The sequence below is a fragment of the Somniosus microcephalus genome, chromosome 3 (genome assembly GCF_052327205.1).
Source record: "Somniosus microcephalus isolate GS21.2 chromosome 3, FLI_Smic_1.0, whole genome shotgun sequence".
NCBI lineage: Eukaryota > Metazoa > Chordata > Chondrichthyes > Squaliformes > Somniosidae > Somniosus > Somniosus microcephalus.
Window position 1 is genome coordinate 1197483 of NC_140989.1, and position 22004 is coordinate 1219486.

General features: G+C 46.1%; 1 protein-coding gene across 1 annotated transcript in view; it reads right to left on the bottom strand.

The window, feature by feature from the left end:
• LOC147120780 (immunoglobulin superfamily member 3-like) overlaps positions 1-22004 on the bottom strand; it is a 435081-nt gene that overhangs the window by 235872 nt on the left and 177205 nt on the right. The window contains exon 4 of the mRNA XM_085978499.1: positions 11681-12028. Coding sequence (XP_085834625.1) covers positions 11681-12028 — 348 coding nt within the window. The remainder of the gene's footprint in view (positions 1-11680; positions 12029-22004) is intronic.

Below are 22004 nucleotides of genomic sequence, written 5' to 3' on the forward strand. Positions count from 1 at the left end.
AATGGAGGTAGAAGAAGCCTCGAAACAGTACCTCACGATCAACACTCATAAAGGTCTCTACCAATAAAACCGGCTGGTGTTCGGGGTAGCATCAGCTCCGGCTATTTGGCAAAGGGCAATGGATCAAGTCCTGCAAGGGATTCCAGGGACCCAGTGTTATTTGGACAACATCCTGGTCACGGGCGAAAATGACAGTGCTCACCTTGCCAACCTGGAGCAGGTGCTCACTAGATTGAAGGAATATGGGCTCCGAGCAAATCGCCACAAATGCGAGTTTTTCCAGAAGCAGATCTCGTATTGTGGCCACGTTATTGATGAAGAGGGGTTACATAAGTCCCCTGAAAAGATTGAGGCAGTAGTCAAGGCTCCAGCACCGGAAAATGTGTCACAACTGAGGTCGTTCCTTGGGCTGGTGATCTACTACCATAAGTTCTTGCCGAATTTGTCTACAGTACTACACCCACTGAACACCCTACTGCAAACGGGGGTACCATGGAAGTGGAATGACAAATGTAAACGAGCTTTCCAGAAGTGCAAAGAATTGATCACATCAAAAGAGGTGTTGGCTCATTTCAACCCAGCACTACCAATTCGGTTGGCGTGTGATGCATCACCCTATGGCATTGGAGCGGTGCTGTCGCACAAGTTCCCGGACGGCTCGGAGAGGCCGGTAGCCTTTGCGTCTCGGTCACTAACCTCAGCCGAGCGTAACTACGCCCAGATTGACAGGGAGGCCCTCAGCCTAGTGTGGGGAGTGAAAAAGTTCAACGACTATCTGCACGGGCAGAAGTTCACCTTGCTGACTGACCACCAACAACTTGTCTCCATCTTTAATCCAAAGAAGGGCGTTCCGGTGATGACTGCGCAACGGCTACAAAGATGGTCCCTTTTTCTAGGGGCGAACCAATATGAAATCGAGTATAAGGGCATGAAACAGCATGGAAACGCTGATGGGCTATCACGCCTGCCACTGCCTACTGCGGAGGAAGCACCAGCAGTGGACCCTGTTGAAATATTTTATTCGACTATAATTGAACGCTTGCCAGTAACTAACGCTGATATAGAGAAGGAGACCCGAAATGACCCGACACTGTCTCGGGTATATGACTTGACGGTGAAGGGATGGCCAACACATGGCGACTCACTGTTGCCAGCATTCTCATCCAGAAGAGAACAGCTGTCAGTATGCCAGGGGACCTTGATGTGTGGATCCCGAGTGGTAATTCCACCCAAGTTAAGGGAGAGAGTGCTCAATGAGCTTCACGAAGGCCATCTGGGAGGGGTGAAAATGAAAAGCCTTGCTTGGGCTTATGTGTGGTGGCCGGGGATCGATCAGCAAATTGAGGACCTGACAAAGAGCTGCTCAGGATGCCAGAAGGTCCAAAATGCACCACCACATGCCCCTCTACACCCATGGGAGTGGCCCTCATCTCCATGGCAACGGGTGCATATTGATTTTGCTGGTCCATTCATGGACTCAATGTTTTTAATAGCCGTGGATGCGCACTCAAAATGGCCTGAGGTGATCAAAATGTCGTCCACCACCACGGAGAAAACTATTGCAGTCCTACGGACCATATTTGCCAGGAACGGCTTTCCAGAGCAGATTTGCTCTGATAACGGACCACAGTTTGTGTCCGAAGAGTTTCGAGGATTCATGAAAAGGAATGGGGTAAGGCATTACACATCCGCCCCGTATCATCCAGCCACAAATGGATTGGCTGAGAGGTTCGTACAAACCTTTAAGAAAGCAGTAAGGGCCATGTGCGATGACGACATTCCACTGCAGCATTAGGTGGACAATTTCCTGTTAGCCTACAGAAATGTGACACATGCAGTCACCAACCAGACCCCGGCCATGATGTTCTTTAACCGAAGGTTGAGATCTCGTCTGGATTTGCTCAGACAAAATGTACGAAGAGATGTTGAGAGTAAGCAATTCCAGCACATCAATGAGAAGGCGACAAGGAGCTTCAATGTAGGACAACCAGTCTTGGCCCGCGACTACCGAACAGAGAAATGGCAACCAGGAACGATATGCACACGGCAGGGGCCACTAATGTACAAAGTGGATGTTGGGGAGAACATTGTGAGACGCCATGTCGACCAGATCCTGGAGTCACAGGAACGAGTCAACCCCATGTCTCGCGCACCTGGTGATGAACCCGACATACAGGTAGCATCTACCCCAGAAACAGTAGCATCGGAAGCTGATGAACCAACTGACGACAGGGGGCCTCCGCACCAAGAGCAAGACACTCAGGAAAGGCGCTACCCAGAAAGGATCAGGAAGCCGCCCCAAAGACTGAATTTATAAATGGACTTTTTTCAGTTAATGTGCATGTTAAAAGTGTTAATTGTTAAATGAATGTTATGTACTGTTAATCTAAAAGGGGAGGAATTGTAGTGTATGTACCTTTAAGGGGAGAACTACTTTTTACAGCTCCTGTATACTGTAGTACCGGCAGTGACCACACCTGTATATAACCCAGGGTAGGGATCTGTACGTTTAGTTTTAGAGTAACGCTCATCTAGTAAACACCTGTTGATTGTTCCCTGCTGTCTCGTGTCTAGTTATTGAAGGACACACAACATCAAAATACACGGATCTAACAGAAAGCATTAAAGATACGAAGAACACGTGAATCGTTAAAGGAGCGAGAGGCCCACATGAGGGAGGAAGCAAAAAATTGAGCAAGTTGAGAAGAAAGACACAAAAAGCCTGTAGATCAGGTCCACGATTAAAATAGAAAATACTGGGTAGATACAGTAGATCAGCCTGTCCCGTAGAGGGGAAAGACAGACCATCACCAAGGCCACAAACTCCACCAACAGCTGAGTCTTCTGACCAAGGAGATAGATCTCCCTGTTTCTGCCCCTGGATGTATTGCAATGCCTGGGATATTGAATCGAGGGGAGAGAGAAGCACACGCCCATGAGGGAACCCACCCAATCTCCTGTCCATTAAATGAATGGAGGGAACATCAGGCAGGCTTCCTTACAGACCTACACTCCTCCTCAACCCATCTTTCTCTACACGTTGTGCCCAGGCGGTTCAATACGCCCAGGCACAGGAACGGGGAAATCTTCCCTCGGCTCTGCACCCCAAATGCCAACCCGCCTCTCCTGCCCTCTGACACTAAAAGACCCACCCCACATCACCGGCACCCTCTACCACATAGACAATGGGAGAATATAGCTAAAGTCTGAGGTTACTAAAATCAATATTCAGAAAAGAAGGTTAAAGATTTTCCAGGATGAAGTTAAGATATTGACTCTGAAGCTTACGTTGCAATCATTTGGAACAGTATCAGAGGTCGAAGGTGGAGAGGTCAACAGCTTGTGTTTATATAGAGCCTTTAATATCGAAAAACATCCAAGGTGCTTGACAGAGGTATAAGGACAAATGGACAGCAAGCCAAAGGAGGTATTAAGAGCGTTAACCAAAAGCTTGGTCAAAGAGACGGGTTTTAAGCGGGTCCTAAAAAAGGAGAAAGAGGCAGAAAGGTCGAGGGAGGCAATTCCAGAGCGTAGGGTCGAGCCCAGGGAAGCACAGACACCTTTGGTGAGCCAAAGGGAGTGAGGATAGGAGAGGAAATAAAGGCAGCCAGCCTCTCATTCTTCTAAACTCTAGTGAATACAGGCCTAGTCGACCCAATCTCTCCTCATACGACAGTCCTGCCATCCCAGGAATCAGTCTGGGGAATCTTCGCTGCACTCCCTCTACTGCAAGTATATCCTTTCTTAGGTAAGGAGACCAAAACTGCACACAGTACTCCAGGTGTGGTCTCACCAAGGCCCTTTATAACTGTAGTAAGACATCCTTGCTCCTGTACTCAAATCCTCTTGCAATGAAGGCCAATGTAGTGTCCGTGTGTAGATAAAGACACTGAAGACAGGAGTTGGTTCATAGGTATTTACTAAGCAAGTCTGGGGGGGGTTCTAAAGGATATACACAATACACAGGCTTATATAGCCAAGTGGCAATTACCGGCATTACGCACACCTGGGGCTCTTAAAGGCACATACGCCACAATTCCTCCCCTTCTAGCTAACTAGTACATCATATTTTAAGTAATTATTAATTACATGTTATATGCAAAATAATATACATTGCTGTATTAATTAATTATAAGTTAGTCTCTCAGGAGGCTTCCTGACTCGGTCCGGATAACGCCTCGGGGGTGTAGTAGTTTCTGGTGGTGTAGTAGGTTCTTCTGGCAAGGCTGATTCGGCTTGAAGGCCAGTGTCGGGTTCATCGGGTTCCAGTATCACCGGATCGGAGGTAGATATGGGTATCTCTACTTCATCGTTAGATGTATAGCGTGGTGGTGTAGGTTGTCCTTTTTCGGATGACTTGATGATTTGGTCAGCATGGCGCCTTATTATGCTTTCTCCGATGTCCACGGTATACATCAGTGGTCCTAGTCGTGTGCAGATAGTTCCAGGCTGCCATTTCTCGGTACGGTAGTCCCGGGCCAAAACCGGTTGGCCTATCTGGAAGGCCCTAGTTGGCCTTTCATTCATGCCCTGAAACTGCCGGTTCTCCACGTCCCTTCGGATGTTGGGCTTGACCAAATCCAGCCGGCATCTTAGGTTTCTATTGTAGAACATCATGGCAGGAGTTTGGTTTGTAACCATATGTGTTGCATTCCTATATGCAAATAAGAAGTTATCCACCTTGTGCTGAAGTTTTATGTCTTCATTACCCATGGCCTTTATGGCCTTCTTAAAGGTCTGGACAAACCTTTCAGCCAATCCATTGGTGGCGGGATGGTATGGGGCGGACGTGTAGTGCTTTACCCCATTGTTCTTTAAGAACTTTCTGAATTCTTCGGACACAAATTGCGGTCCATTATCAGAACATATCTGTTCCGGCAGCCCATTCCTGGCAAATATGGTCCTTAATACTGTGATGGTTTTTTCCGTGGTGGTGGAGGACATCTTTATTACCTCCGGCCACTTGGAGTGTGCATCAACTGCGATTAAGAACATTGAGTCCATAAATGGACCAGCAAAGTCGATGTGCACCCTTTGCCAGGGAGATGAGGGCCACTCCCATGGATGTAGAGGGGCCTGTGGTGGAGCATTTTGGACCTTCTGGCATCCTAGGCAGCTCTTGGTCATGTCTTCGATGTCTCCATCGATACCTGGCCACCATACAAACGCCCTAGCTAGGTTCTTCATTTTCACTCCACCCAGATGCCCTTCGTGAAGCTCCTTTAGCACTTTATCCTGGAGTTTGGGTGGAATCACCACTCTGGATCCACACATCAAGGTTCCTCGGCACACTGACAGCTGTTCTCTTCTTTGCGAGAATGCTGGCAACAATGGTTCGCCATGTGCTGGCCATCCCTTCATTGTTAAATCGTAGACCCGTGAGAGAGTAGGGTCATTTCTTGTCTCCCTTTCAATGGCAGAATTTGTCACCGGTAGACATTCCACTATGGTAGAGTGGAATATCTCTACTGGGTCTACTGTAGGTGCCTCTTCTATCGTTGGCAACGGCAGGCGCGATAAACCGTCAGCATTCCCATGCTGTTTTGACCCTTTGTATTCAATGTTGTATTGGTGTGCCCCTAGAAAAAGGGACCACCTCTGTAGTCTTTGTGCCGTCATAATGGGGACACCTTTCTTAGGGTTGAATATGGAGATGAGGGGTTGATGGTCAGTCAGCAAGGTAAATTTTTGTCCGTGTAGGTAATGGTTGAATTTCTTCACTCCCCATACCAGGCTGAGTGCTTCCCTGTCTATCTGGGAATAGTTATGCTCAGCTGAGTTCAATGAGCGTGACGCAAAAGCTATCGGCCGTTCCGAGCCATCAGGGAATCTATGGGACAATACCGCTCCTATACCGTAAGGGGATGCATCGCACGCCAGTCTGATTGGTAGTGATGGGTTGTAATGAGCCAAAACTTTCTCGGATGTGATTAAGTCTTTACATTTATGGAAGGCACGTTTACAGTCTTCGTTCCATTTCCAAATCACTCCTGTGCGTAGAAGATCATTAAGAGGGTGTAGAATAGTTGATAAGTTCGGTAAAAATTTATGTTCGTAATTTATTAATCCCAGGAATGACCTCAATTGTGAAACATTTTCAGGTGCTGGGGCTTTTATAACTGCTTCAATTTTTTCAGGTGACTTATGCAACCCTTCCTTATTAATTATGTGGCCACAATATGATATCTGATTTTGGAAAAATTCGCACTTGGGGCGATTTGCTCGTAGGCCCCATTCTTTCAGCCTAGTGAGCACCTGCTCCAAATTGGCAAGGTGCTCGTTGTCGTTTTCTCCTGTTATAAGGATGTCGTCTAGGTAGCACTGAGTCCCCGGAATCCCTTGCAGGACTTGTTCCATAGCTCTTTGCCAGATAGCTGGAGCTGATGCTACTCCAAAAACCAGTCGATTGTACTGGTACAGGCCTTTGTGTGTGTTTATTGTGAGATACTTTTTAGAGGTCTCCTCAACCTCCATCTGTAGATATGCCTGTGCCAAGTCAATTTTTGTGAAACGTTTTCCTCCGGATAGTGAGGCGAAAATATCTTCTATCCTCGGAAGAGGATACTGTACCATGTGAAGGACCGGGTTTACAGTCACCTTAAAGTCCCCACAGATGCGAATTTTTCCCTGTTCCTCTTAGTTATTTTTCAATGCTTTTTTCATGACTGGAACGATGGGTGTTGCCCATTCGCTCCAATCTATTTTGGATAATACGCCTGCCTTTTCCAAATTCTCCAGCTCTGCCTTGACTGCCGGACGTATTGCGTATGGCACCGGTCTTGCCTTAAACATTTTTGGAATTGCTGCATCTTCCACTTTTATTGAGGCGGTGATGCCTTTCAAGGTTCCTAGTTTCTCTTGAAACACTTCTTTGGCGTTGGCCAAGATGTCTTTTAATCGTTCAGGTATGATGTCATCATTGTTTTTTTCCTTACTGGTCACCGTCAGTGCCTGAATGGAGTGCCAGTCTAAACGTATCTTCCTTATCCATTCACGTCCCAACAACGGTGGACCACCATCTTGTAGAATGTATAAATACAACTTTTGTATTTCTTTGCCGTTGTATACCACAGGCACCTTTATTTTTCCTTTGGGGTATACTTTCTGCCCCGTATATGTTTTTAAGATAATGGATGTGTCTTTTAGAGGTATATGCGAAAATAGCCTCTCGTAATCTCGTCGATTTATTACGGTTAGAGCTGATCCTGTATCTAGCTCCATTTTAACTGGGGACCCTGCTATTATGAGGGTAACCCAAATGGTCTGGTAATCTTCATTGGCAATTACATTATGTAATTTGAGAGAGCTTAGTCTCTTGTTCCCGGAGTCGCTATTGCTCTTCTGGTCTTTGGAGCTACTGTCCGTCATCATTTGTACCTTTCTGTGCTTTTCCTTATTGTTTCTCTTCCCGTTAGTGGATTTTTTATTTTCAGATCGGCATACACGTGGAATGTGTCCCATCTTCCCGCATCGCCTGCATGCTTTTTCTTTGAACCAGCAATCCCTCTGTTCAAGGTTGGATCTGCCGCAGCAATAACATCTCTTGAAACCCCGTGTCATTTCATGGGTGCCGAAGTCCTTTGGCCTTTGCTGTATCTTTGCCGCTCCTATTGCACTGAAAGCTTTGTCCAGTGTTAAATCTTTTCCAGAAGATACCTTTTTTTGTGTTTCTACACTTAGGGGATCGCAGATGAATTTGTCTTGCAGAGAATCTGCCAGTCCTGCCTCGAATTGGCAGTGTAGGGTATCAACAATCTCCTCAAAATTCTTGTCCATCGGTTCGGCTGGAGTGATTAAGTTGCGTAACAGCTTGTATGTTTCTGCGCCCATTAGATCCAGAAGCACTGAAGCTTTTTTTTCATCTTCTATTCCATTTGCGGTGCAAAACACCTCCACTCTTTCTACATATGTGGTCCAATCCTCTATCTTGTTATCAAAAACATCAATATTGCCAAAGTTAGGCTCTGTTTCGTTATCAAAAGCATCAATATTGCCAGACTTAGGCATTTCAAAAAAGATATGGCGCTTCCCGCGCTTTTTTTTTCTCTGTAGCAACGATATGGCGCTTCCTGCGCTTTCCCGCCGCTGCTACCGATAACAACGCTGTTTTACTGTGGTTTCCGTTTATTCACTGTTGGAGACTAGTTCCCGACGGAGGTCTAAACGCTGACCTGCTTGCCGCGCCGGCCGTCTCCCGAGTGCACCCTCCCAGTCCGTTATTGCTTGCCTCCGATTTCGCTGCCTGTCTCAGCTGTAGAGCCCGCCGCTGGAGCCCCAGCCTGACGCCCAGGAAGGATTAGCGCAGTACCTGCCACCAGCTTGGCCAGCTGGTGAAACCACAGTTTCTATTACTTCCTTGAGTCTTCTGGACGCTGGAGGAATCGATGTCTTTGAGGTGCTGCCGAATTGCAGGTAAGTCCGTATCCCATCCTCGTCGCCACTGTAGTGTCCGTGTGTAGATAAAGACACTGAAGACAGGAGTTGGTTCATAGGTATTTACTAAGCAAGTCTGGGGGGGGTTCTAAAGGATATACACAATACACAGGCTTATATAGCCCAAGTGGCAATTACCGGCATTACGCACACCTGGGGCTCTTAAAGGCACATACACCACAGCCAACATACCATTTGCCTTCCTAACTGCTTGCTGCACCTGCATGTTTGCTTTCAGTGACTGGTGTACAAGGACACCCAGGTCCCTTTGTACATCAACATTACCCAATCTATCACCATTTAAATAATACTCTGCCTTTCTGTTTGTCCTACCGAAGTGGATAACTTCACATTTATCCACGTTATATTGCAAATGCCATGTATTTGCCCACTCACTCAACTTGTCTAAATCGCCTTGAAGCCTCTTTGCATCCTCCTCACAACTCACAATCCCACCTAGTTTTGTGTCGTCAGCAAACTTGGAAATATTACATTTGGTTCCCTCATCCAAATCATTGATATATATTGTGAATAGCTGGGGCCCAAGCACTGATCGCTGCGGTACCCCACTAATCACTGCCTGCCACCCCAAAAGAGACCCATTTATTCCTACTCTCTGTCTCCTGTCTGTTAACCAATTTACAATCCATGCCAGTATATTACCCCCAATCCCATGTGCTATCAAGCGGCAATTACTCACCAATAACGTGCTCACTGATGCCCAGTTTGGGTTCTGCAAGGACCACTCGACTCCCAACCTCATTACAGCCTTGGTCCAACCATGGACAAAGGAGCTGAATTCCAGAGGTGAGGTGAGAGTGACTGCCCTTGACATCAAGGCAGCATTTGACCGAGTCTGGTATCAAGGAGCCCAAGTAAAACTGAAGTCAATGGGAATCGGGGGGAAAACTCTCCACTGGCTGGAGTCATACCTAGCACAAACGAAGATGGTTGTGGTGGTTGAAGGTCAATCATCACAGCCCCAGGATATTGCTGCAGGAGTTCCTCAGGGCAGTGCCCTAGGCCCAGCCATCTTCAGCTGCTTCATCAATGAACTTCCCTCCAACATAAGGTCAGAAATGGGGATGTTCATTGATGACTACACAGTGTTCAGCGCCATTCGCAACTACACAGATAATAAAGCAATCCATGCCCGCATGCAACAAGACCTGGACGACATTCAGGCTTGGGCTGATAAGTGGCAGGTAACATTCGTGCCACAGAAGTGCCAGGCAATGACTATCTCCTAAAAGCGAGAGTCTAACCACCTCCCCTTGACCATCGCCAAATCCACCACTATCAACATCGTGGGGGGTCACCATTAACCAGAAACTTAACTGGACCAGCCACATAAATACTGTGGCAACAAGAGCAGGTCAGAGGCTAGGTATTCTGCGGTGAGTGTCTCACCTCCTGACTCCCCAAAGCCTTTCCACCATCTACAAGGCACAAGTAAGGAGTGTGATGCAATACTCTCCACTTGCCTGGATGAGTGCAGCTCCAACAACACTCAAGAAGCTCGACACAATCCAAGCCAAAGCAGCCCGCTTAATTGGCACCCCATCCACCATCTTAAACATTCACTCCCTCCACCACCGGCGCACCGTGGCTACAGTGTGTACCATCTACAGGATGCAATGCAACAACTCGCTAAGGTTTCTTCGGCAGCACCTCCCAAACCCACGACCTCTTCCACCTAGAAGGACAAGGGCAGGAGGCACATGGGAACACCACCACCTCCAAGTTTCCCTCCAAGTCACACACCATCCTGACTTAGAAGTATATCGCCGATCCTTCATCATCGCTGGATCACAATCCTGGAACTCCCTACCTAACAGCACTGTGGGAGCACCTTCACCACATGGACTGCAACAGTTCAAGAAGGTGGCTCACCACCACCTTTTCAGGGGCAACTAGGGATGGGCAATAAATGCTGGCATTGCCAGCGATGCCCTGATCCCATAAAACAAATAAAAATTAAAAAAATATATATATAGACAGGCTAAGTGAGTGGGCAAGAACATGGCAAATGGAATATAATGTGGAGAAATGTGAAGTTATCCACTTTGGTAGGAAAAATAGAAAAGCAGAGTATTTTTTAAATGGTGAGAGATTGGGAAATGTTGGTGTTCAGAGGGACCTGGGTGTCCTTGTACATGAATCATTGAATGTTAACATGCAGGTACAGCAAGCAATTAGGAAAGCTAATGGTATGTTGACCTTTATTACAAGAGGATTTGAGTATAAGAGTAAAGACGTCTTAATGCAATTATATAGGGCCCTGGTGAGACCACACCGGGAGTATTGTGTACAGTTTTGTTCCCCTTACCTAAGGAAGGATATAATTGCCATAGAGGGAGTGCAATGAAGGTTCACCAGACTGGTTCCTGGGATGGGGGGACTGTCCTATGAGGAGAGATTGAGTAGACTCGGCCTACATTCTCTAGAGTTTAGAAGAATGAGAGATGACCTCATTGAAACATACAAAATTCTTACAGGGCTTGACAGGGTTGTTGCAGGGGGGATGTTTCCGCTGGCTGGGGAGTCTAGAACTAGGGGTCACAGTCTCAGAATAAGGGGTCTGCCATTTAGGACTGAGATGGGGTGAAATTTCTTCACTCAGAGGGGGTGAATCTTTGGAATTCTCTACCCAAGATGGCTGTGGAGGCTCAGTCATTGAGCGTGTTCAAGACAGAGATCAATAGATTTTTGAATATTAAGAGAATCAAGGGATATGGGGATAGTGCAGGAAAGTGGAGATGAGGTAAAAGATCAGCCAAGATCTTATTGAATGGCGGAGTAGGCTCGAGAGGCCAAATGGCCAAATGGCCGACTCCTGCTCCTAATTCTTATGTTTACCCTCAGCTACATCATCCAGAAGCAGGGTCAACATTTACATCTACAGCAACACTCGGCTCTGCCTCTCCACCTCCTCCATTGATTCCAAGGCTGTTCCATTCTCTCCAAATGCCTGTCCAACATTAGGACTCGGCGAAGACAAAACTTCCTCTTCAGCTCAGCAAACCCCTACACGCCTCGAACCTCCCCAGACACCCGCTCAGGCTAAGCCCAGAGATGTCGAACTTTGGTGAATTACTCGACCTGAGCTCAGCTTCTTGCCCCCAGCTAATCCATGGCCCAGACCACTTTACTTCACCTCCTACTGCTTTATCAGATACTGATCTCCAATTCATTCATGTGTGAGGGGTTATTACTTTCAGGCTATTGTAATGCAAACTCTACTTACTGGTTACACTGAGCAGGGTTCCTCTCCCATAGATCCTTCCCCACACTGAGCAGTAATAGACGGCAGTGTCACTGGGCTGCACGTTTGTGATTGTCAGAATGAAGCTGTTATTGGAGGTGTCTCTGGAAGGCTGGAGACGGTCAGTGGAACGTGGGCTCCCTCGTGTGCTGCCACTTGCCTCATGTGTTAAAACCCACTCCATATCTTGCCCTGGTCGTTGCCGGCGGGACCAGTGGACATCGGTGTTGTTCACTGTGGCGTTCCGCATGGTGCACTGTAACCGCGCCGAGTGACCCTCTGTGACACGTTCCAGGCTCGGAGACTGGAGAAGGACTGGATCATTTGCACCTTTAAGGGAAAAATATCAATAACTTAAAAACCGGTCTGAAAGTTACAAAGTGTCCTGGTGTTTAAAGGGACAGTCCAGGCAGTACAGATCAGGTTAAACAGAGAGAACAGATTGTAAGACTGAGCCCGTGGGTTAGATTGTTACTGATTCAGATCAAACAAAATATATTACAGTGAGTCAAGAGAAATAATTCAATAAACAATGACTTTAAAATATCTGTGTTAAATATCTATTAGTTTAACCATATGAACAGGAATGGCAGGATCAGAGTCTGGAGTGACGTGTGCCTGAACAGCGGGCAGCTCCTCATTACAGCCCCCAGCCTCAGACTTTGCCTGCTCCCTGTCCCCACTAGGGTCCCCAAGCCCCACACTTCACCCTCTCCCTCTTCCCTGATACCAGCCACCGCTGGTGCTCTGCTCATTGCTCAAGTCCCGCAGCATGTTCCCTGAAACTCCCTAATCCCCTCCCCACCCTCACTTTCCTCTCAATGCTCACCTTTCCCTGACCCTGAGTCTTCACTACTCATTCTGCTGCCAAGTACATAGTGTAATGATATCAGCAAATAGAGATGGTATTTGCTTGTTTGATTATGATGCTTTACCAGCATGTATTGATTGCTTGTGCCTGACCAGCAGAGGGCATGTGACAGAGACAAGCAAGGCAATTTGGTTTGGTTTCAGTTTCGTTCTCGATGCATCACTAGCATGATGTCTCCTGTAAATGCTGTTAAAAGAGTTGAACAAGCTTTAGATTAAAAGACATTCTCTTTCATAAATGTCTCATCATTGAACCCACAAAGAAATCAATACATGGTGTCAGAAGTGATTGAAAGAGATGAAGAGAAAAAATCTGAAGTTAAATCAGCTCTCCACAAATTAGCAAGCCAAAAGAGAACATCGTTACTTACCATTAGAGAATAGGTAACAAAGTGAAAAAATGGAAGGTTTACACCCACCGGCGATGCTTCAGTTGACAGGTAATGTGGCTGAAAATTGGAGGAGGTTCAAACAACGTTTGGGGTTGTATTTATCAGCAATCGGAGCTGACGAGAAAGGTGATAAAATGAAAGCGTCACTGTTCTTACATGTCGTGGGTGATGAAGCGCTGGAGGTGTATAATAACTTCACATTCGCTGCTGATGGAGACAAAATGAAGCTAGATAAAATAATGGAACAGTTTGAGGCCTACTGCATACCTAAATGTAATGTGACGTTTGAGAGGCACAGATTTTTCACATGTGTACAGAAAACGGGAGAGACTATTGATCAGTATGTGACTGAACTGAGAAACCGAAGCAAAACATGTGAATTTGGGGGACTGACAGACTCGCTGATAAAAGACAGACTGGTGTGTGGTATTCCAGATAATGGTCTAAGGGAAAAACTGCTAAGAGAGCAAGATCTAGACCTGGGAAAAGCCATAGCACTGTGTAGGGCTACAGAGACTGTGAAGTGACAGGCAAAGGAGCTGTTCAGTGACAGTAGCTGCAACGTGGATGCAGTGAGAATGAACGGACACAAACCGGTTAACAAAAAGAGCGCCAATGTGAAAAAAGAGGCGTGGCCAGCGAACAAAAATGAAAGGGACTATCGAAAGACATGTAGTCGATGCGGTGCACAGCATAAACCAAAAAAGTGTCCAGCATATGGTAAAACATGCTGCAGTTGCAAAAAAAACAACCATTATGCCCGTTGCTGCAAGAACCAAGCGCAGCAAAGCAAGGTCCATGCAGTAGATGAAAGCGGGATAGAGGAGTTCTATGTAGATGTTGTGTCTGAAAACAAAAAAGAAAAAAGAGACTGGATGTTGACACTAAAAGTGAATGACATACACATTCCATTTAAATTGGATACTGGAGCACAAGTTAATGTGATATCAGAGACTGATTTTAAGAAAATTAGACCCAGGCCAAAGATACATGGAATAAAAGTGAAAGTGACAGGATACTCAGGTACTGATATACCAGTGAAAGGAAGATGCATTGTCAAAGTGACACACAAGGACAGAGAGCACACGCTAGCATTAATCGTGGTGCCAAAGGATGTGCAAGCCATACTAGGTTTAAAAGCCTGTGAGAGACTGAACCTGGTAAAGAGAGTCCTCGTTGTGGAAAGCGAAGGAGAGACAGTCTATGATGAACTGAATGTTGCGTACACACCGGGTAAGCTGATGTATACAGCAGACACGTTGTCCAGAGCTGTTGACCCAGGAGAGCCCGCAAACACAGTGAAAAGACTGAAGTACAAGGCACAAGACAGTGGAACTGACTTCTACCAGAGCATGCTTGTATACCGCACAACACCGCTCGAGTGTGGTAAGTCACCAGCCCAACTCCTGATGGGACGTCGGCTAAGGTCAAACCTACCCATCCCGGAGAACCTCCTGAAAACAAAAGAGGGGGAGAAAGTGAGGAAGTTCAAAGAACAACAGAAAGAAAAGCAAAAGTACTACTATGACAGAGGAACACAAAACCTACCTGAACTCCACACTGGTGACCAAGTAAGGTTCAAAGACAAAACAAACATATGGACTCAGAAGGGAACCGTCCTGAGTGAAGTTCAACCAAGATCATACACCATTCAGACAGATGAGGGTGCTGTTCTGAGAAGAAATCGTCGAGATCTTCTCCTGGGACCAGCCACAGCAGGTCAAGAGACTGATACTGTTGAACAACCTGATCACACAGCTGAGAACACATCATCTGAGGCAACAACTCAGATTCAAGGACAATCAATCAGAAAATCCTCAAGACACGTGAAGCCTCCTGAGAGACTCATTGAGCAAATTTAAGGACTATTGTTATAGAAGGAAGTAATGTTATCTTATTCTTTCTTCAAGTTCTAGTGTATTGACATATTTCATGTGAACACACAAAGCAAGGTTAAAAAACCTTAATCATGATAATGATAATGTAAGTTCATTAAGTGTTACAGTTAAAATGCAGATTAATACAAAGAAAACATGTTGTTAGTTAAAAGTAAAATACTTTTGTTTTAAGAAAAGGAGATGTAATGATATCAGCAAATAGAGATGGTATTTGCCTGTTTGATTATGATGCCTTACCAGCATGTATTAATTGCTTGTGCCTGACCAGCAGAGGGCATGTGACAGAGACAAGCAAGGCAGTTTGGTTTGGTTTCAGTTTCGTTCTAGATGCATCACTAGCATGATGTCTCCTGTAAATGCTGTTAAAAGAGTTGAACAAGCTTTAGAATAAAAGACATTCTCTTTCATAAATGTCTCGTCATTGAACCCACAAAGAAATCAATACACATAGTGCCCCTGAGTATTCACTGGCACCAGGTACCAGCTGATTACTAACGGGCCCTGTACACCCCCTGTGTTTAGGAGCCACTCAGACCCGAAACCCCAGTTTCTCGCACCCACACGTGATACACCAGCTCCCAACCAGTCTGTCCCCACCTGATCCTGACATCCTCCTCTGACCCAGGATATATTGGCTGGCATCTCCCCTTGCCCAAATCACCAAAGTTGTGGCATAATACATATCTCCAAATCCCACCTTGATCCAACAACCCAGCTTTTTCCCCATGAGCCGTCATGAAACTCAAATATCCACAATTAATTACTGCTCCCCCACCCACCGACTACACACACACTTTCACACACACAAACTACACACACACTCACACACACACACACACTCACATCCACTGACTACACTCACACACTCACACACTCTCACACACACTGACTACACTCACACACTCACACACACTCACACACACTGACTACACTCACACACACACACTCACACACACTGACTACACTCACACATACTCACACACACTCACACCCACTGACTACACACACACACTCACACACACTCACACCCACTGGCTACGCACACACTCACACAAACTCAAACACACACTCACACCCACTGACTACACTCACACACACACACTCACACACACTCACACCCACTGGCTACACACATAATCACACACACTCACACTCACACACACACATTCATACACACACTTGACGTTGTCAACTTCTGCTGTCTTGAGACTTTCCAAAGCTCTTTCTAGTTCCTTCCTGTCGTGTATTGATTGCAAGTTTGACACCAGTCAATGCGGTAATGTAATATGCATTGCATTATGGGAATTACCCGGGAAAACGGCAGTCGGCCATTTTAGGCAATAAAGTGAACATCGCAGTTATAAGCCTGTCTGCCTGACTCTGATTTAATTTGACATATCTACATGCTTGATTGAATGCATTAAAGCATGGATACAACATTGGCGACGAGGATAACGAACGGAATCATTTTAGATAGGTAGTTGCCCAAGTTTTAGTTAGCTAGGATGGAGAAGACCGGCATTCAAAATTTTGCATGCTTCGCCGAGCCAGCCACGTTGGGTCCAAGATGGACGAGGTGGTTAACGTCTTTTGAGCTTTATGCCGACGGCAAAGGACTCATTATCGACGATACCTCTACAGGTGCCACAAAGCAGAGTAGAAGAGCTCTACTTCTACACCTAGCAGGACCAGATGTCCAGGATATCTTTTCCACTCTACCAGACACAGGAGAGCCAGCAGACTACATGGCGGCAGTTAGTGCTTTGAATCACTACTTCGTGCCCCAGGTCAACGCAGCATTTGCTAGACAGACTTTTCATAAGTTGTCCCAGAAGACAGGTGAGACTGTGCAACAATTTGCTACTCGCTTGCGGCAGGCTGCTAAAGACTGTGCTTTTGGGGGGGATGTGGATAATCAAATAAGAGATGCTATCCTGAGTATGTGCACGTCAGCCTATGTGCGGAGGAAATTGCTAGAGGAAGGGCAAGGCCTAACGCTCGCCCGCACGTTACAATTGGCCTCACAATGTGAAAACGTCGAGGAGCAGACGTCAGCCATGTCATGTACAGAGAAGGCGGAGACAGATACTGTTCGTCGTGTTACACAGAAAAGAGGGTATTATGCGAAAAGCTCGACAGAGAAACCAAAGGGAAATGGCAATAGGAATGAAAGGAAATGTTACAGATGTGGACACACAGACCACATGGGCAGAGATCCGAAATGCACAGCACATGGACAAACGTATCATAAGTGCAAGGGAAAGGATCATTTCTCCAAAGTATGCTGCACAAAGGGTACAAAGAAACACAGTGTGAACAATGTAGAGGAACAAAATGACTTTGCATTTGCTGTTACTGTAAATAACGTGACAGAGGGACTTACCTTTTGTGTGGGGGGAGTAAACCTGAAAATGTTAATTGATTCGGGTGCAACTAGCAATGTGATAGATGAGAATACATGGGAAGAATTAAAGTCAGAACACATTAAGTGTCAGTCACATGTCCCTAAGACAGAGAGAAAGTTATTCTTTTATGCTTCTAGCTGACCACTGTCAGTTAAAGGCATATTCACATGTGGGATTACAATAGGTAAGAGTACTGAGCAGGTGGAGTTCATTGTGGTTAAAGGCCATGGAGAGCCGTTGCTAGGAAGGGAGACAGCCATGAAACTGGGAGTTTTAAAAATAGGCGCAGATGTCTCAGCTGTGGTAGATGTAAGACAGCTACTAGAACAGCAGTATCCAAAGATGTTCCAGGGAGTAGGAAGGCTGAACACAAAACAGATCAGTTTGTATATCGACCCACAAGTGAAGCCTGTGGCCCAGCCACTCAGGCGTATACCATTCAACTTAAGGGGGGCAGTAGAGGCCAAAATAAAACAATTGAGGGACATGGACATTATTGAACCTGTAACTGGTCCCACCCCATGGGTAAATCCTGTGGTTATTGTACCAAAAGCAGATAAGGATGTAAGGTTATGCCTAGACATGAGACGAGCAAACCAGGCAATAGTGAGGGAACGATATCCAATCCCCACCGTTGATGAGATACTGCAAGGTATTTAGTAAGCTAGACCTGAAATGGGGTTATCACCAGCTAGAACTGACCCCTGAGTCACGAGAAATCACAACATTTGCAGTACATAACGGAGTATACAGGTACAAGAGGCTGATATTCGGTGTATCTTCAGCTAGTGAGCAATATCAGCACGAGATAGCTAATGCCTTAGCTGGAATAGAGGGAGTTGAAAACATCTCAGATGACATTATCGTGCATGCACATGACCAGGAAACTCACGACAGATGCCTGCACGCTGTCATGGCCAGTCTAATGGAAAGTGGACTGATACTAAACTCAGAGAAGTGCCAATTTAACACGGACTGATTGATTTTCATGGGAATCCTGTTGTCTGAAAAGGGCATCGGACCAACAGCAGAGAGAGTGCAAGCGGTGGCAGAAGCCCGGGAGCCAGAGAATGCTACAGAGGTGAGGAGTTTCTTGGGACTCGTTGGGTACAGTAGCAGATTCATCCCGCAGTTTGCAATGCTATCAGAGCCATTGCGACGCCTGACGAGAAAAGACACACCATTTAAATTTGGATCACAACAGAAACAGTCATTCAATGCACTCAAGGAAGAGTTGGCCAGAGCTGGCACTTCAGCATATTTTGATAACGACGCACCAACCAAGGTGATAGCAGATGCCAGTCCTGTAGGTTTAGGCGCAGTACTAGTTCAGGACCAACAGGGACAAGAGGTGCCAATATGCTATGTAAGTCGTAGTTTAACAGACTGTGAGAGGAAATACTCTCAAACAGAGAGAGAGGCCTTAGCTCTGGTATGGGCTTGTGAGAGGCTGCATCCATATGTGTATGGCCAAAAATTTAACTTGGTAACTGACCATAAGCCATTACAAGTGACATACGGCCCACACGCTAAACCCTGTGCCCGTATAGAGAGATGGGTACTTAGATTACAGCCATACGATTTTAAGGTGATACACATTCCAGGCAAGCAAAACATTGCAGACCCACTGTCACGATTGCTGGGGGAGACAACAAAACAGGAGAGACATTCTCATGGCTCAGATGAATACGTGAGATTTGTAGCTGTGAGTGCGACACCAAAAGCACTCACTACTAGAGAGGTGGAGGAAGCATCTGCTACCAACCCAGAGCTGATTGAGGTACGGAAAGCAATCACAAACGGACATTTTGAGCACTGTAAAGCTTATGCAGCAATTGCAAACGACCTGTGCGTAGTGGGGTACCTAGTTCTTCGGGGAACATGCAGCGTGCTACCCACAGTGTTACACACATGAGCCCTGGTGTTAGCACATGAAGGACACTTGGGAATAGTTGCAACAAAGCAACATCTCAGAACCAAGGTTTGGTGGCCTGACATGGACAAGGCAGCTGAAAAACACTGTAAAGCGTGCCACGGCTGTCAGATAGTAGCCAGACCCGACCCAGCTGAACCGTTGAGACCAACACCATTACCGGAGGGCCCCTGGCAGGATGTAGCTATAGACTTACTGGGACCCTTGCCATCCAACCACTCCATTCTTGTGGTAGTTGATTATTATAGTCGCTACTATGAATATGACATCATGACCTCCACAACAACAGAGAAGGTTATTGATAGTTTAGAGTCAATCTTCAGCCGTCATGGTTTGCCAATCACCTGCAAATCTGATAATGGTCCCCAATTCAGATCTGAATTATTCCCAGAATACTGTGAAAACAACGGGATCAAACACCTGAAAACGACAGCAAAATGGGCTCAGGCTAACGGAGAAGTCGAGCGCCAGAATGCATCGCTGATGAAGAGAACCAGAATTGCTCAGTCAGAGGGACTAGATTGGAAACATGAACTTAGAAAATATGTGACTGTGTACAGGAGCATTGACCATGCCACGACAGGAAAGAGCCCGGCAGAGCTGTTCTTTGAATGGAAAATGAGAGGAAAGCTGCCAGACATCACGGAGTCATGCGCAGACATGGAAGTACGTGACCGGGACGCAGAACAAAAAGGCAAGTCCAAACTGTACGCAGATGAACAGCGGAGAACACAATACTCAGAGGTGGAAGTTGGTGACACGGTGCTGGTACGGCAGGACAAAGTGGACAAGTTCACCACTCCTTTTAATGCCACACCCCACAAAGTTTTGAGTAAAACAGGGAGTCAAGTAGTAGTAGAATCTCCAGCCGGAGCACGCTACTCGAGGAACACTACGTTTGTGAAGAAATACAGAACCAATTGACCAAAGGAGACACTCCATGAGCAGGAGGAAACACAAGGGACTGAGGACAGTACAGTAGACCCTGACACACATACCACTGTGACACAGGCAATACCCACTGACACCAAAATGTCAGACATACCCAATACAGCCAGACCTCAAAGGGTTAAAAGAAAACCCCAAAGGCTGTCTGATTATGTCACAACATAAACTGTGCAAGAACTGCATGGGTGGCGCTAAATGTTAAACCTTGGAATTATTTAGTTGTGTGGTAAGACACAAGTTTGTAAAACGTTTATAAACCAAATAAGTTATGTCGTGTTATTGTAAGCAACTGTTTGTAAACTGCAAGTTTGTTTCCAAGGAAAAGGGGGATGTTGTGTATTGATTGCGAATTTGACACCAGTCAATACTGTAGTGTAATGTGCATTGCATTATGGGAATTACCCGGGAAAATGGCAGTCGGCCATTTTAGGCAATAAAGAGAAGATTGCAGTTATAAGCCTGTCTGCCTCACTCTGATTTAATTTGACGTATCTACATGCTTGATTGAACACATTAAAGCATAGATACAGCACTTCCTAATCAGCTTTCTCCTAAATGTCTCCCTTCCTAGTTTCTATCCCTGGAAAAAGGCCCACCTTCATTTGTGCCGCCTCACATTCCAACCTCCCTCCACCCATGATGTCATTAATATCTCACTCGATCAACCGCATAAAAGTTTCACATTTACGGTCAATATCCTTTCGCTATTATCACCAACAATTTCCCATTCCCCACACCCCTGGTCTCGCAGCCACCTCCATGGTTACATAGGCCACAAGCTTGAGCACCTGGTGAGTGACCTGCCCAGATGTTGCTTGTTAAATATGACTCGAGTATAGCGAGCTCCACAGTTCCCTTTCCACAGCCGAATCCTCTTACAACTCTCAGATAATCCTGGAGAGAAGAAACAACTCGAAACTGCTCCTCTCCACCACTAACCATCTGACCCACCTCACCGCACACTCCATGCTCATTTCAGGCACCAATTAAAAGGAACACATAGACTTCTTTGTGTCCACAATCAAGATCACCCACTCTACTGCCTCTTGGCTCTTGCAGTTGGGACCCACCTCCTGCCCACTCACACTTCCAGATCCTGCAATCAGTCTTCTGTCTGACCCACAACACTGAGACGGCACTGATCAACGTCACAACTGACATCTGTGTGATTGTGATGGTGGCTGTCTGTCCCTCCTCGTACTCTTTGATCTCTTCGCTCCTTTAGACACCATTGAGCACACTTTCCACACTTACCGCAAATGTAACACCCCTATTCAAGAAAGGAGAGAGACAAAAAGCAGGAAACTATAGAACAGTAAGCCTAACATATATCATTGGGAAAATGCTGGACTCCATTATGAAGGAAATAGTAGCAGGACATTTAGAAAATCATGATACATTCAAGCAGAGTCAGCATGGTTTTATGTAAGGGAAATCATGTTTGACAAATTTCCAGAGTTCTTTGAGAATGTAATGAGCAGGGTGGATAAAGGGGAACCAGTAGATGCAGTGTATTTGGATTTCCAGAAGGCATTCGATAAGGTGCCACATAAAAGGTTACTGCACAAGATAAGAGCTCATGGGTTTGGGGGCCAGTGTTGGGAGGAGCAGAGAGCGGTGGTACAGTGAGTACTTAAACTCACTTTCACAGGCTTTCTTTCAGAGTCCAGTGTCAGGAGGAGCAGAGAGCGGCGGTACAGTGAGTACTGAAACTCACTTTCGCGGGCTTTTTTACAGAGGCCGGTATCAGGAGGAGCAGAGAGCGGTGGTACAGTGATTACTTAAATTCACTTTTGTGGGCTTTCTTTCAGAGGCTTACCAATCTCACAGACTGGCGGCGGCGTTCCGGAGCCACGTCAC